This window comes from Salvelinus sp. IW2-2015, linkage group LG18 (assembly GCF_002910315.2).
Source record: "Salvelinus sp. IW2-2015 linkage group LG18, ASM291031v2, whole genome shotgun sequence".
In the NCBI taxonomy this organism is placed as follows: Eukaryota; Metazoa; Chordata; class Actinopteri; order Salmoniformes; family Salmonidae; genus Salvelinus; species Salvelinus sp. IW2-2015.
Genome location: NC_036858.1, coordinates 45,014,576 through 45,027,071, shown reverse-complemented (window position 1 = coordinate 45,027,071; position 12,496 = coordinate 45,014,576). Strand labels below are relative to the sequence as shown.

Here is a 12,496-nt window from a genome sequence, read left to right as displayed (position 1 = left end):
TCTCTAACTTTAAGCATCAGCTGTCAGAGCAGCTTACTGATCACTGTACCTGTACACAGCCCATCTGTAAATAGCACACCCAACTACCCCATCCCCATATTGTTATTTAGCCTCTTGCTCTTTTGCACCCCAGTATCTCTATCTGCACATCTATCACTCCAGTCGTAATGCTAAATTGTAATTATTTTGCCTTTACGGCCTATTTATTGCCTTACCTCCCTAATCTTCTACATTTGCACACACTGTACATAGATTTTTCTATTGTGTTATTGACTACATTTGTTTATGTGTAACTCTGTGTTGTTTGTTTTTATCTTGGCCAGGTCGCAGTTGTAAATGAGAACTTGTTCTCAACTGGCCTACCTGGTTAAGTAAAGGTGAAATAAAAAAATACATGTTTGATTCGTGACACGAAGAGAATGTTTTCCTTTGACATTGTCAGACATTTTCCCYAATGTCCTGGGAACATGTTTATCTGACATGGTAAAGCCAAGGCTGATGTCCTCATCTGGAACCGCTCTTCATCTCAGCATGTCATAGATAAACTATTATGTGTCAACACGGTCAATCTTTTCAGCACAGCTCCAGATTCCACAGCTCACACAGTTCATTCTCAGGTACCAGACAATGGCTACACATGTCTATTTATGCAGACAGGTTCACCTTACTTGAATCAGGACTCTCTATGGCTGCGTTGACCAAGCACATAAGATCTTTTTCAGAGCTGATGTGATTGGTCAAAAGACCAATTAGTGGAAATAAATACCTGAATTGGTCTCTCTCTCTCTCTCTCTCTCATACAGCCAGCAAAACAGGGTGATAACAGGCCACAGAACAACCCCCTAAGGAATAAAAAAACAACCTCACTGTTGGATGAGTCAACATTTTAATTATCATTTTATACAATAGATTGTACATTTTCACAGGCTATAAGTAACGTGGATAGCTGAGGGATTGTTTGTTTCCAATCGGTATAAACATTGCAGTTCGTTTTCTTTTAGTTAAACAACCAATGTGATGCAGATGAATACAAATACTCTTGGGGTATTTTATGTCTTCACCTGCCACTCAGTGGGCTCGTTATCCTCCGTCCCCCACAGATTCYAACACATTCATCCTCTGTCTCTGTGAAATATCAGCAATCCAACTGCAGATACCAATGTGTTAAACCACCCAGCTGCCTCGGATCCCATAGATCAAATGATAGTCTATATCCTTTATTGCATTTCCTATCAACCATGCGATATTATGAACTTTAACCTCTGTGTACGGTCCTATATGCTCCTTACTTGTGCGGGATGTAGCAGTTTAATAAATTAAGGCCAAAATAGTCAAAGATAGAAAAATAACAGGGTATTTGCCAAAAAACAATATATTTAGGCAACAGCATAAATGTAACTGTGGTAGAATATTTGTTTGCTCAGGAAATACAATAGGAGAGCTACATTGATATCTTCATTTACATTAGTTCCTTCATATGTTTGTGGGCAAGTACGTAGCTTGTTTGTAAAACAAAAATGATATTGTTTAATTTGATGTATTTTACAGGGAATCTGAATCTGCTAAAATTGGTTGAATATTTGTTTGCTCAGGAAAAACAATAGGAGAGCTACATTGATATCTTCATTTACATTAGTTCCTTTATACGTATTGTGGCAAATATGTTGCTTGCTGTAAAACAAAAATGCTATTGTTTAATTTGATGTATTTTATAGGGAATCTGAATCTGATCAAATTGCTCACAATGCTCCTGAACAGAAGATTATAATCAGACATTTCTAGTCCAATTACTGTTTCAATCAAGTACATACATATATAATTTTAATGCCCAGTAAATAACATGTAATATATATTATGTTTTGAAAAGCCACACRAACCCAAGCAGCATGTCATAAATGCTTTAAAATGTCCAAAGGCTAAATTAATTTGCTGCACATGCCACATGTAAGTGTGAGGTGACTGTGTGTTGGGTGGTTTACATGAGCAAATTATTACTTCAAATGTATCTTTTTATTTGCACATTTCCTTTGAGAGTTAAATATGATTATGTTACAAGGTTGATACTTTCTCAGCGATTCTCAGGAGACATACAAAATGCTACAATATACATACAAGAGTCACATGTTCTGCGTTAGCTGGACTCAGATGCCAATCGTTATTTATAAGCCTTCGCTCCAATAAGATTGACAGTTTTATTGGGAAGGCRATATGACAACACATTGAGCAGATGTATGGTAGTCTATTGAATGATTGTGTGTAATTACAGTGTACACAATAAAGCTTTGATCATGAGAATCAATCTCTCGTGGGCTGATACAATTCTTAAAGTCATCATCTGTACGGCTGTTGCCAAGAGCTCCACAGCTCTTTACGATGCTTACAGAGCAGTTCGAGTCCAGCGCTCACATACTCATTCAGGTAGGAATGTGTCTACCAGAAACCCTACATACATTCCTCCCTTTCATCCAGTATAGAGAAAATATGTCAAACTACTTTGAAAGACCAAAACAATGTTCAATTCCACTCAAATAGCTCCATGTACATTTTAGCGAGCCTTTACATGTGGGTGTGAGTGTGTACTGTATGTGTGTGCTGGTCTTTGCGCGTGTGCTTTTTKCATGCGTGTATGAGCCTGAGCTACAATGTCAACGTGAGCTCTTAATATGTGTGTTTTGCTGCAGCAGGCTGAGTTGGTGACACAAACGTGGCACCCAACAGAATACAGGGTTCTGTAGCCATTTTAYTGTAAATCAAAGGTTCTAAAGCCAAGATTTTGTGGTCTAGCCATCTATACTGTCTGAGCTCTGTGCCAACATAGCTCCATCCACATCTTCAAATTCCTTCTTCTCAAATGTGAAAGGATGGCAGACACCATATCAAAACACACACGCACGCCACAGAAGAGATATATTGAAAAAGCTGCCTACCTCATGTAAACCATTGCGATCAAAGTGATGGRGAATTTTTGCCTCAGCCTCAACACACAAACTCACTTGGATAAAAGCGCCTGCTTAATGACAATACCATTATTAATACATTAGATCCCATGTGAAGGACTCGTACCAGGAACAGCCCAAAAGCCACCAGCCATTGTGTAKTTGAATGTAGCAATGCATTCTCATGATCGCACAGTGACCGACATAGAAGCTTTTCCCTTCATAAAACAAAAACGAGAGAAAACAGAGCAAAACTGAGTTACACTGAGATCACTTTAGCACACTTCAACGTAATGCTTCTTCAAACTAGAATTAAAAAAGGAAACAGAAAGAAGGGAAAGAAAAATACAACAGGTGTACTGGGAACAGAGAATATAATTTCTTCTTTATACAAATTGAGTCTGTCCATGTTTTTGAAATGCAGCATGGCTACAAGACTGCTGCGGGGTAGAGCGCTGCCAGGGTGCAGTGTAGCAGCACGGCCAGCAGGAGCAACAGTGAGTATAGGTGTGCCTGAGATGACGGCAGCCCGGCTGAATTCCTGGAGATGGAGTTGGATATACCGGGGTCGTCGATCTGTGGGTCCTGTGGAGGGAGGGACAGAGAATTAAAACAACTTGACAAATCATAACGATCAGTTGTTCCCTGGTTGCATCAAAAAACTGCATTTAAAGTGTCCACATTCATGATCTCTTGGGGCTACACGCAAAACATTATATCAAATACACATTTTCAATTAGAGAAAGCTGACATAATCCAAACCAAATTAGAAAGTCTTAATAACACCACAAATGTGTGATTAAATTGGCAGACTAGACTGGAAAGTAAAAAAATAAAAATAAATGTTTTAAGAACTAAAATGCCAGGGTGGCTCTGTCATATCCATGTGTTGCTTTGGAGGTGAGATGAGAAGCTCTTTGATGCACTAATGAATTGCTGAGCTGAAAAGGGGCCATGTCTTCTCAGGCTGTTTGAACCCGCCACTGCCTCCTTAAATGTCACTCCATGGAATAATGCAGCTTTATTATGTACAATGACATTTACTGAACTTTGAAGAGCACTAGATAAGCAATGCTCACATTTCAGCCCAGAGGACTACAAAGACCATGGGCATGTGTGCAGAAGGGTTCGCCTTGACTTCTTTATGTGGGTCTGTGTCATGAGGTTAGGGTCCAAGTAGTAATTACCTTAATCTTTCGTCTTAATTGAAAATCTACACTACTGTTCATATATAGTTTTACATAGATCACGACTGATTAGGTAGGACCTGCTCACATTTTCTGGATAGGTCATATGGTCAGGAAACCCTCCTGGTCTTAGTCATGATGAATTGTTAGTTGATAGTTATGGCTTAAAGTTAGATTCATATTTCATTCTCAAACAAGGTTCATTAGGATAATCAAACTATGCTCTCCACTTACCACGCAAAGCACCCCATCAATTGAGATGTTAGACTTCAGTTTCTGTGCCTGTAAAACCAAGAGAAACATGGTCAAAACCACCATACTGCGTATAGTAGGAATTTATGCGCTCGTCTAAGTGATTGTAAACAATGATGGACCATGGGTAGTGCTCAACATCAGTGGTTTGTTGCTTTGGAATAATATAAAATACATATGCCATTCAGGAGGAGCTTTTATCCAAAGTGACTTAGTCATGTGTGCATACATTTTTCGTATGGCTGGCCCAGGGAATCAAACCCACAATTCTGGCATTGCAAGTGCCATCCTTTACCAACTGAGCCATACAGTACCATTTTCTACTGAAATACATGTCGCCATTGATCCTCTTACAGTTTTTCGATTCAGTGGTTACAGATGACTTCCCAGACCAGGTTGTATGAGGAAACGTCTCTGGTCACAGTTAAATCTCAGCGCTTTTCCACTTCTAAATCCTTTCATTTAAAATGTGCCTCGAACAACAGCTTGGCTGCTCTAGGTAATGTTGTATGATGAGACCAGTCATCTGGTATTTGCAGGACCTCAAGTGGACAAAGACCTTGAAGGGAAACTGCTGTTGTCAACAGTGAAACAGTGATGATTTACATGACAGGGTTGCGTTCAGTGCCCTATGTGAGCCAGTCGCTCTAATGCTTTACAATACTTCCCGTTTTCCATTTAGTGGGAGCTAGAAAAAACTGTGTGTGCATGCGTGTTTTCCTGTGTGTGTGTGTGTGTGTGTGTGTGGCTTGTTGTGTGCTGTGTGTGTTGTGTGTGGTGTGTGTGTGTTGTGTTCTGTGTGTTGGTGTGTGTGTGTGTGTTGTGTGTGTGTGTGTGTGTGTGTGTGTGGTGTGTGTGTGTGTGTGTGTGTGTGTTGTGTGTGTGGTGTTGTGGGGATGTAGGTCTGAAAGTATAATATACTGAACAAAATTATAAATGCAACATGCAACAATTTCAACGATTTTACTGAGTTACAGTTCATATAAGGAAATCAGTCAATTGAAATAAATAAATTAGGCCCTAATCTATGGATTTCACATGACTGKGCAGTGGTGCAGCCATGGTTGGGCCTAGGAGGGCATAGGCCCACCCACTGGGGAGCCAGGCCCAGCCAATCAGAAGTAATTTTTCCCCACAAAAGGGCTTTATTACAGACAGAAATACTCCTCAGTTTCATCAGCTGTCCGGGTGGATCGTCTCAGACGATCTCGCAGGTGAAAAGCTGGATGTGGAGGTCCTGGCCTGACATGGTTACACGTGGTCTGCGTTTGTGAGGCCAGTTGGACTAACTGCCAAATTCTCTAAAACGAAGCTGGAGGTAGTTTATGGTAGAGAAATKAACATTCAGTTCTCTGGTAACAGCTCTGGTGGACATTCCTGTAGTCAGCATGTCAATTCCCCCAAAACTTGAAACATCTGTTGCATTGTGTTGTGTGACAAAACTGCACATTTTAGAGTGGCATTTTTATTGTCCCCAGCACAAGGTGCAACAGTGTAATGGCCATGCTGTTTAATCAGCTTCTTGATGTGCCACACCTGTCAGGATTATCTTGGCAAAGGAGAAATGCTCAATTACACAAACTTTTTGTGCATATGGAACATTTCTGGGATCTTTTATGTCAGCTCATGAAACATGAGACCAACACTTTCCATGATGCGTTTATATTTTTGTTCAGTATAAATGAAAATCCAGGCCGGTTTCTGTTACTGCAAGTATTACCCCTAGAGCCATGGGGAATATGGCACAGAGCAGGCATGATAATGCAGTAATTCAGCGAGTCTGGACTATTACAAAGTGTTTATGTGGAGTAATATGTACTTTGTGAAGAAAACAAATTAAGACCAACCAACTTGGCAATTCAAGTTAGACTGATAACTAGGCCTGATCAGTGTAATGTGGGAGTGTAGAAGACAGTGTGAGGGTGTGTGGATTTGGCTGTAGTGGGAGTTGGATGGGACACAGTAGAGGGAAATTAGAGATGTTTGTCATTGCCCACTGAATGGAATCCAGAGCTGTCGCACAATTAATTTCTCTCCCGCTGGCCTAAACCATCAATTAGCTTGACTGGGCATGCTGTTATTGTTTCATACATCACCATGCATTATCTATGGGATTTCATGGGTAATGGAGGAGAATCAGACCTGTATCCTTTACGAGTACATGCGTATGTATGTGTAGGGTGTTGAATACCAATAAMCTGTAACCAGATTATAACCAACTAAAAAATGTTCTATAACAATTTATGTAGTTCTGTCCTTGAGCTGTTCTTGTCTATTCATGTTCTGTATTATGTCATGTTTCATGTTTTGTGTGGACTCCAGGAAGAGTAGCTGCTGCTTTGGGGATTCTAATAAAATACCAAATACCAAAATACAACCTGACCATGATGTTACAAAATATGTCTTTATAACCAGTTTCACCCACTGGCGAAGTTGATGCAGAAATGCTGTTTGAATATGTTTGATACAGACTTGTCTAAAGGCAGCTAAGCAATTTTCATTTGAGTTAACTATTCATAAGTAAAACTGAATCACCTCTGGGGTTCACAGTGAATAATCTGTTTTGCTTCTCTTAACTGTCAGGCCCAGGTTGGGGAGCGCTACAGGCCCTGCTGGGCTCAGCAGCAACACAACAGACTCTCTTTGCTATTGTTCCTGGTGCTGAGATACGCTGGGAGCCACCTGACTTTGTTGAATCTCTGACGTGGGACAAAAGGCATTTCTGCCTGCGCCACTTTCAATCCACACAAAGAGAGGCAAATCGCTCTCACCGGATACAAGACAAAGAGAAGCCTTCCTAATTCAGTTTGAAGCTTAAGGTCACAAAGAAAAAGAAAAAAATTACTTCCTGGCAGTTTGAGGAATACACAGTAGAGCTAAATTTGATTTGCGAAAATATATAAAATGAAAGACAAAAAAAAAAATATTTCAAGCTTCTTACGTGGGAAGTTCCAAAGTCTAGTGGGGTCCTGAGTCATTGGTTTTGCACAAGTGCTACAGCTGTCTGCCAGTGCCAGTATAGAGGGTTTGKAATCGATGAGGAGAGGAGAGAGGAGTGAGTGTTCTGACAGGCCCGTCCCCTGAGTGTGTGATTAGAAAGAGCTTGTCTGCCTCCGACAGCCGTTCCTGCTCAACACACGCTCCAGAGCAAACAGGGCTAATACAGGAACACACACTCTCATTAACTTCAGCTTGACACGCCATGCGCACAGCGCCAACAGCACTAACTCGCCAATACACCAGCCTCATTATCAGCTTAGTGTGTTGTGTGTGTGCGTGTGTGTGTGTGTTTGTGGTGTGTGTGTGATGTGAGACAAACACACATTTGCTAAAACCATACAATAGTTTTGCATGCGCATCTGTGTGGGAAGGATGATTGCCTCCTGCACTTGTGTGTTGTGTGATGTGTGTGTCCTTGCAAAGTGAGCACTTTCATCTGATTAGAGAATGTGTGTATCTATGACAGAACCCTGGACAGACCTAATACTGTGAGCTTCCCAAGTCTGAACATTAGTGTCAGTTACATCACATTGCTGATATACAAATGGGTTTGTTTTGTTGAAGCCATTCACACTGATCAAGGTACAATCTTAGATGTTAATCTTAATAMCCATCAACCATCCTAACAGTGCGCTCTGATACAGCACCAGTCTCTGTCCCCTGATGTAAATGTAAGATCCATCTCCAGCAGGTCATCTAAGCCAGGACATCATCACAGAGATAACTCCCGCTCCACCACCGGGCCTGCACACTATTTATCTCCCATCCAGATCAATCTGGGTAATATATCCTAATCTGTACCATTAGCGTATGAATGCCCTATCAAATGGTGCAGGCCGAGCAGCAAGGGACATGCAGGACCTCATCAGGCGAGGGGTCGGCTGGCTGGCGGTCAGGCTAGCGGTCATCCATGTTAATGGGAGCTGGGTGGCAGTAGGTGACATTTAGATCAGACCACACGTCACCTTGTCGGTGACACCACCGTGCCTTTTTTACCGAGGTGAATGAAGCCTGCACACTGGTCATGTGTGATTCTCCAGGGCGCTAGAGTGTGTGTATGCTGTGTATGTGATGGAGTACATCTAGTGTGTCTGCTGTTGGAGTGAGTGTTTGAGCTGCAGTGTGTAGCAGGATGTGCTGCCTGACTGAAGGACAGTGTCTAGCTATGACAATGACTCCACTCAGTGTCTAGCTTTACCACTAATCGGCCAGGATAACAATTCAATATATGTGCCTCAGACTCCTATACAACTGTTAGTCCATTACAAGTTAATGCAGGTTCTGCTGAAAAAAGCAGTATTGGTTCTCAAAAGGGCTACCCAGCTAGCATATAATGTTCTTAGAACCATATGTTTCTCAGAGTTGGGTGAGAGTGTAGTTGTCCTGTGGTTATTTTGCATACAACCTTCCCACAACTTTCTAGGAATAGTGTAGGATAGTTGCTTRGTTTTGGAAAATTCTCTGCACATTTAAGGAACTTAACAAAAAACTTTTTTTTCTTGGCATTTAATTATTTCATTAATGTTATTGGAACGTTCTATAACTGTGTTGACATTGGGAATGTTTTCAAATAGTTCAGAGAACGTTAAGAAACAAYGTTCTTCTGTGGAAATGTCAGTACTTCAGCATAAACACCCATTTGGCACGCACTGTTTCAGTTTCAATTACTCAATATTTTTAACAAAAACGGACGACTGTAACTAAGGCCAGGAATGTCAATGCAATCAAAGGGCAATGATCTCAAGTCAGTCATAATGTGGCTAATAGGCTAGCGCACATGTGTCAAACAAACCCTGTGGACCAACTAGGATAAACACACATAAATGAGTATAAATGAGTCAACAGTTGAGTCATCTACTTTATGAAATTACCACGCTCCCATCGGTGACTCAACTTCGATTGCGATGCTTTCCTGTGTCCCATGTCCCGCGCAGCGGAGGGAAAGTGTACAGACACATGCCACAGTCCTAGCTAGGCTACTAAAATGTTGTAGTCTGGCTTTGGTTTTTAAAGCTTGACAATGAATACCACCCCCCCAAAAAACTGTAACAAAACACAATGCAAAGGAGAAACATGTAGCCCTATTACAACTACAATACGTAAAAATACTATATAGAGCATCGTATATACATAAGTGGACATTATAAAGGGCTATGTTTTTCTAATAAATCAATGGGCAGTTAAAATTTTTTTTTAATGAATAAACTATGTCTGGCCTGGGAATTCAATGTGTTTTTTCAATTTGGCCTGTGCTGATTGACTTTGACACCCCTGGGCTAGCGTATCTATTTATGTAGCTAGCTATTTATTTAGCAAGCTAAAAACACGGAGCCTTACATTAGCTGGCTAACTAGCTGCTGGGATGATGTCAAGTCATTGGAGGAGTGGGTGAGTGACCAACTTATTTTGATGGCTACAGCTGTGAATCGCTTTGCTAGCTAACTAGCTTGAAGGACTGTTATCCACAGTTAGGATATCTTATTTGCCAATCAAATGTAATTGGCATCGATAAAATAAATGGGCAGGCAGACAATTTCCCATTCAGTTATCAAAACATAGCTTGGGAAAGCATGCATTGGCAGGCAAACTGCAGAAGAACGAGCAGGCTGCTATTCCCCATTGTTGATCAGCGCAATTTTGACGTCAMACTAGCTGAAAACTTTTGAGAGGATTTATTTAATGTTCCCTAGTTAGATTTTATCTCATCTCGCTCTGGTAAGCATTAGTTGTCGATCTTGTTGTTGTTGTTGATGTGCATAGGCAACTGAGGGAGAAATAACCTACCTTTTCATGGTTGTTTGATCAATAGGACTGTGAAGTTCCCAAATGTAAGAGGATTCCTGTAGTATTTACATATTTGCAGAAATCCATTCAGGTTTATTTTGTGGCTTTTGGTGAATACGTTCTAATGATCTAAAGCCACGCTGTTGCTACTGTCTGTAAACACACAGTCCAGTTCGAAGGGAATGATGGCAGGTCGTGTGGCAAATGGCTTATTTGCATATAGGCCTACTGATTGGCTATGGCGCACCGGTCTGCGTAGACTCCGGTCCTGGACAAGACAGATGTTTTTATTAGGTTTTATGTACTGCAGTGTCTATTAATTGTCAAAACGCATGGCCGCTTTCCCACTCTATATTGCTAATTCAAGTTCTCAAATTGTTCCAAGAACGTGAAGAAACAACGTTCTTTTGTGTGAATTTCAGTACTTCAGCATAACGTCAGCATAACTAAAGAAAACTTTWGTAACTTTCATAGAACGTTCTAAGAATGTTATTTAAAAACATATACAGTACATTCCGTTCTCAGCATCAACAAACCTCTCTATCCTCTATCCCGTTAAGTTTGTTCAGGTGTGTTGGCCTCGCCCAGTAATTGGCCACACCTGATCTTAATAAAGGCTTGTTTCCTTCTAAATGAGTTTTATTTGAATAGACTAAAATGAACAGCTTTGTATGCATAAATAAACATGGCATGTTAGCTCCATTCTGGTGGCGAAGTGGAATAATTCCATGAGAACAGAAGATTATAGTTTTGAATCTCACTGATGCCGTGTCACAATAAAAAAAGAAATGTGCTTGCATGATTAATGCCTAAGGAAATGAATTTCCGTGTATCCTATCTGTGCTTGGAGTTCAAAAAGGTTAACCCTAAATAAGCTAGCAGTGTTATTAAAAGTTTTATTAAAACATTCAGTGAAAGTTTTAAGGAAGTTATTCACAAACCTCAAAATAATCTATAATTTCCGTTCTCAGAGCGTTAATAAAACCTCCCAGGAAAACTCTCAGAACCAGAGTAAAACCTTCTGAGAACCTCCCTGCAACCTAAGAATAAATGTTCCCACAACATGCAAAAAATGTAACTTCTGTTATTAAAATGTTAATTTTTTTTTACGTTTTACCAGTCAGGAAACTTATGGCTTTGTTCTCAGAACCAACTTTCAAGGAACCAAATGTGCTAGCTGAATACTCTACAGATTTGTTCTACCTCATTAAATCAATATTGCTTAAATTAAGCCAATGCCATCTTAAAATAGTTCCCTAAGATTAGATGCTGGGCCGTAGGCCCCCAGGACAGGAGATCCATGGGGCATGAAATCACTTCTCGCTGTGTGTCATAGCTGCTGGAGCCCTCACCTGCAAGCTGCCACAGAAGTGGTAGAGGGACTCGTCTCCTGTGTTGAGATGGTTGGTGTTTGTGGCGGCATCCAGTGAGTTGGGGGAGCGGTCCTTAGCCTTCTGGGAAGGAGTGGTGGTGGAGGTGGTGGTCTGCACCGGAGGCATGGGCTGCCAAACTCCCACGTCTGTCCCGTTCCCAAACGCGTGGATGGCTTTGCCTACAGAGAGACCAGACTCTGTGTTAGACTACTACACCAATGTTGCATTGGGAGAAGAGATTGAGAGAGAAAGTTTWAATTTTTCCACATTTTGTTGTGTTACAGCCTGAATTGAAAATGTATTAAATATAGATTTTGTGTGACTGGCTTACACAATTTTTTTTTAAACAAATTAAATCAAAATCAAAAGCTGAAATGTCTTGAGTCAATAAGTATTCAACCCCTTTGTTATGGCAAGCCATTAGTAAGTTCAGGAATAAAAATGTGCGTAACAAGTTGCAATAATGGAGTTTAACATGAACATGAAAATGGTTGTCTAGCAATGATCAACAACCATTTTGACAGAGCTCAAAGAATTTTGAAAAGAATAATGGGCAAATGTTGCACAATCCAGGTGTGGAAAGCTCTTACAGACTTACCCAGAAAGACTCACAGCTGTAATGGCTGACAAAGGTGTGTCTACAAAGTATTGACTCAGGTGTGTGAATACTTATGTAAATGTCATATTTCTATGTTTCATTTTCAATACATTTGGAAAAATGTCTAAAAATAGGTTTTCACTTTGACATTATGGGGTAGGTATTGTGTGTAAATATATTTAATCAATTTTGAATTCAGGCTGTAACACAACAAAATGTGGAAAAAGTCAAGGGGTGCGAATACTTTCTGAAGGTACTACATAAGGATAGAGGTGGGCCTTGAGGGTGAAGGAGAAGAAGCAAGATTGTGAATGTAGATATGCCAAATTTATGTGCAGCATATGTCAGTGGCGTTCTGTGCCGCTT

The 12,496-nt window shown here is 40.6% G+C and overlaps 1 protein-coding gene across 1 annotated transcript in view; it reads right to left on the bottom strand.

Moving 5' to 3' along the window:
- Positions 1–869: 869 nt before the first annotated feature.
- The window catches only part of gfra1a (gdnf family receptor alpha 1a), a 110,434-nt gene continuing 98,807 nt past the window's right edge, over positions 870–12,496 (bottom strand). The window contains exons 7-9 of the mRNA XM_024008245.2: positions 11,512–11,711; positions 4,358–4,405; positions 870–3,521 (exon numbers count right to left, since the gene is read on the bottom strand). Of these exons, the coding sequence (XP_023864013.1) occupies positions 3,366–3,521; positions 4,358–4,405; positions 11,512–11,711 (404 nt within the window). The 3' untranslated portion in view covers positions 870–3,365. The remainder of the gene's footprint in view (positions 3,522–4,357; positions 4,406–11,511; positions 11,712–12,496) is intronic.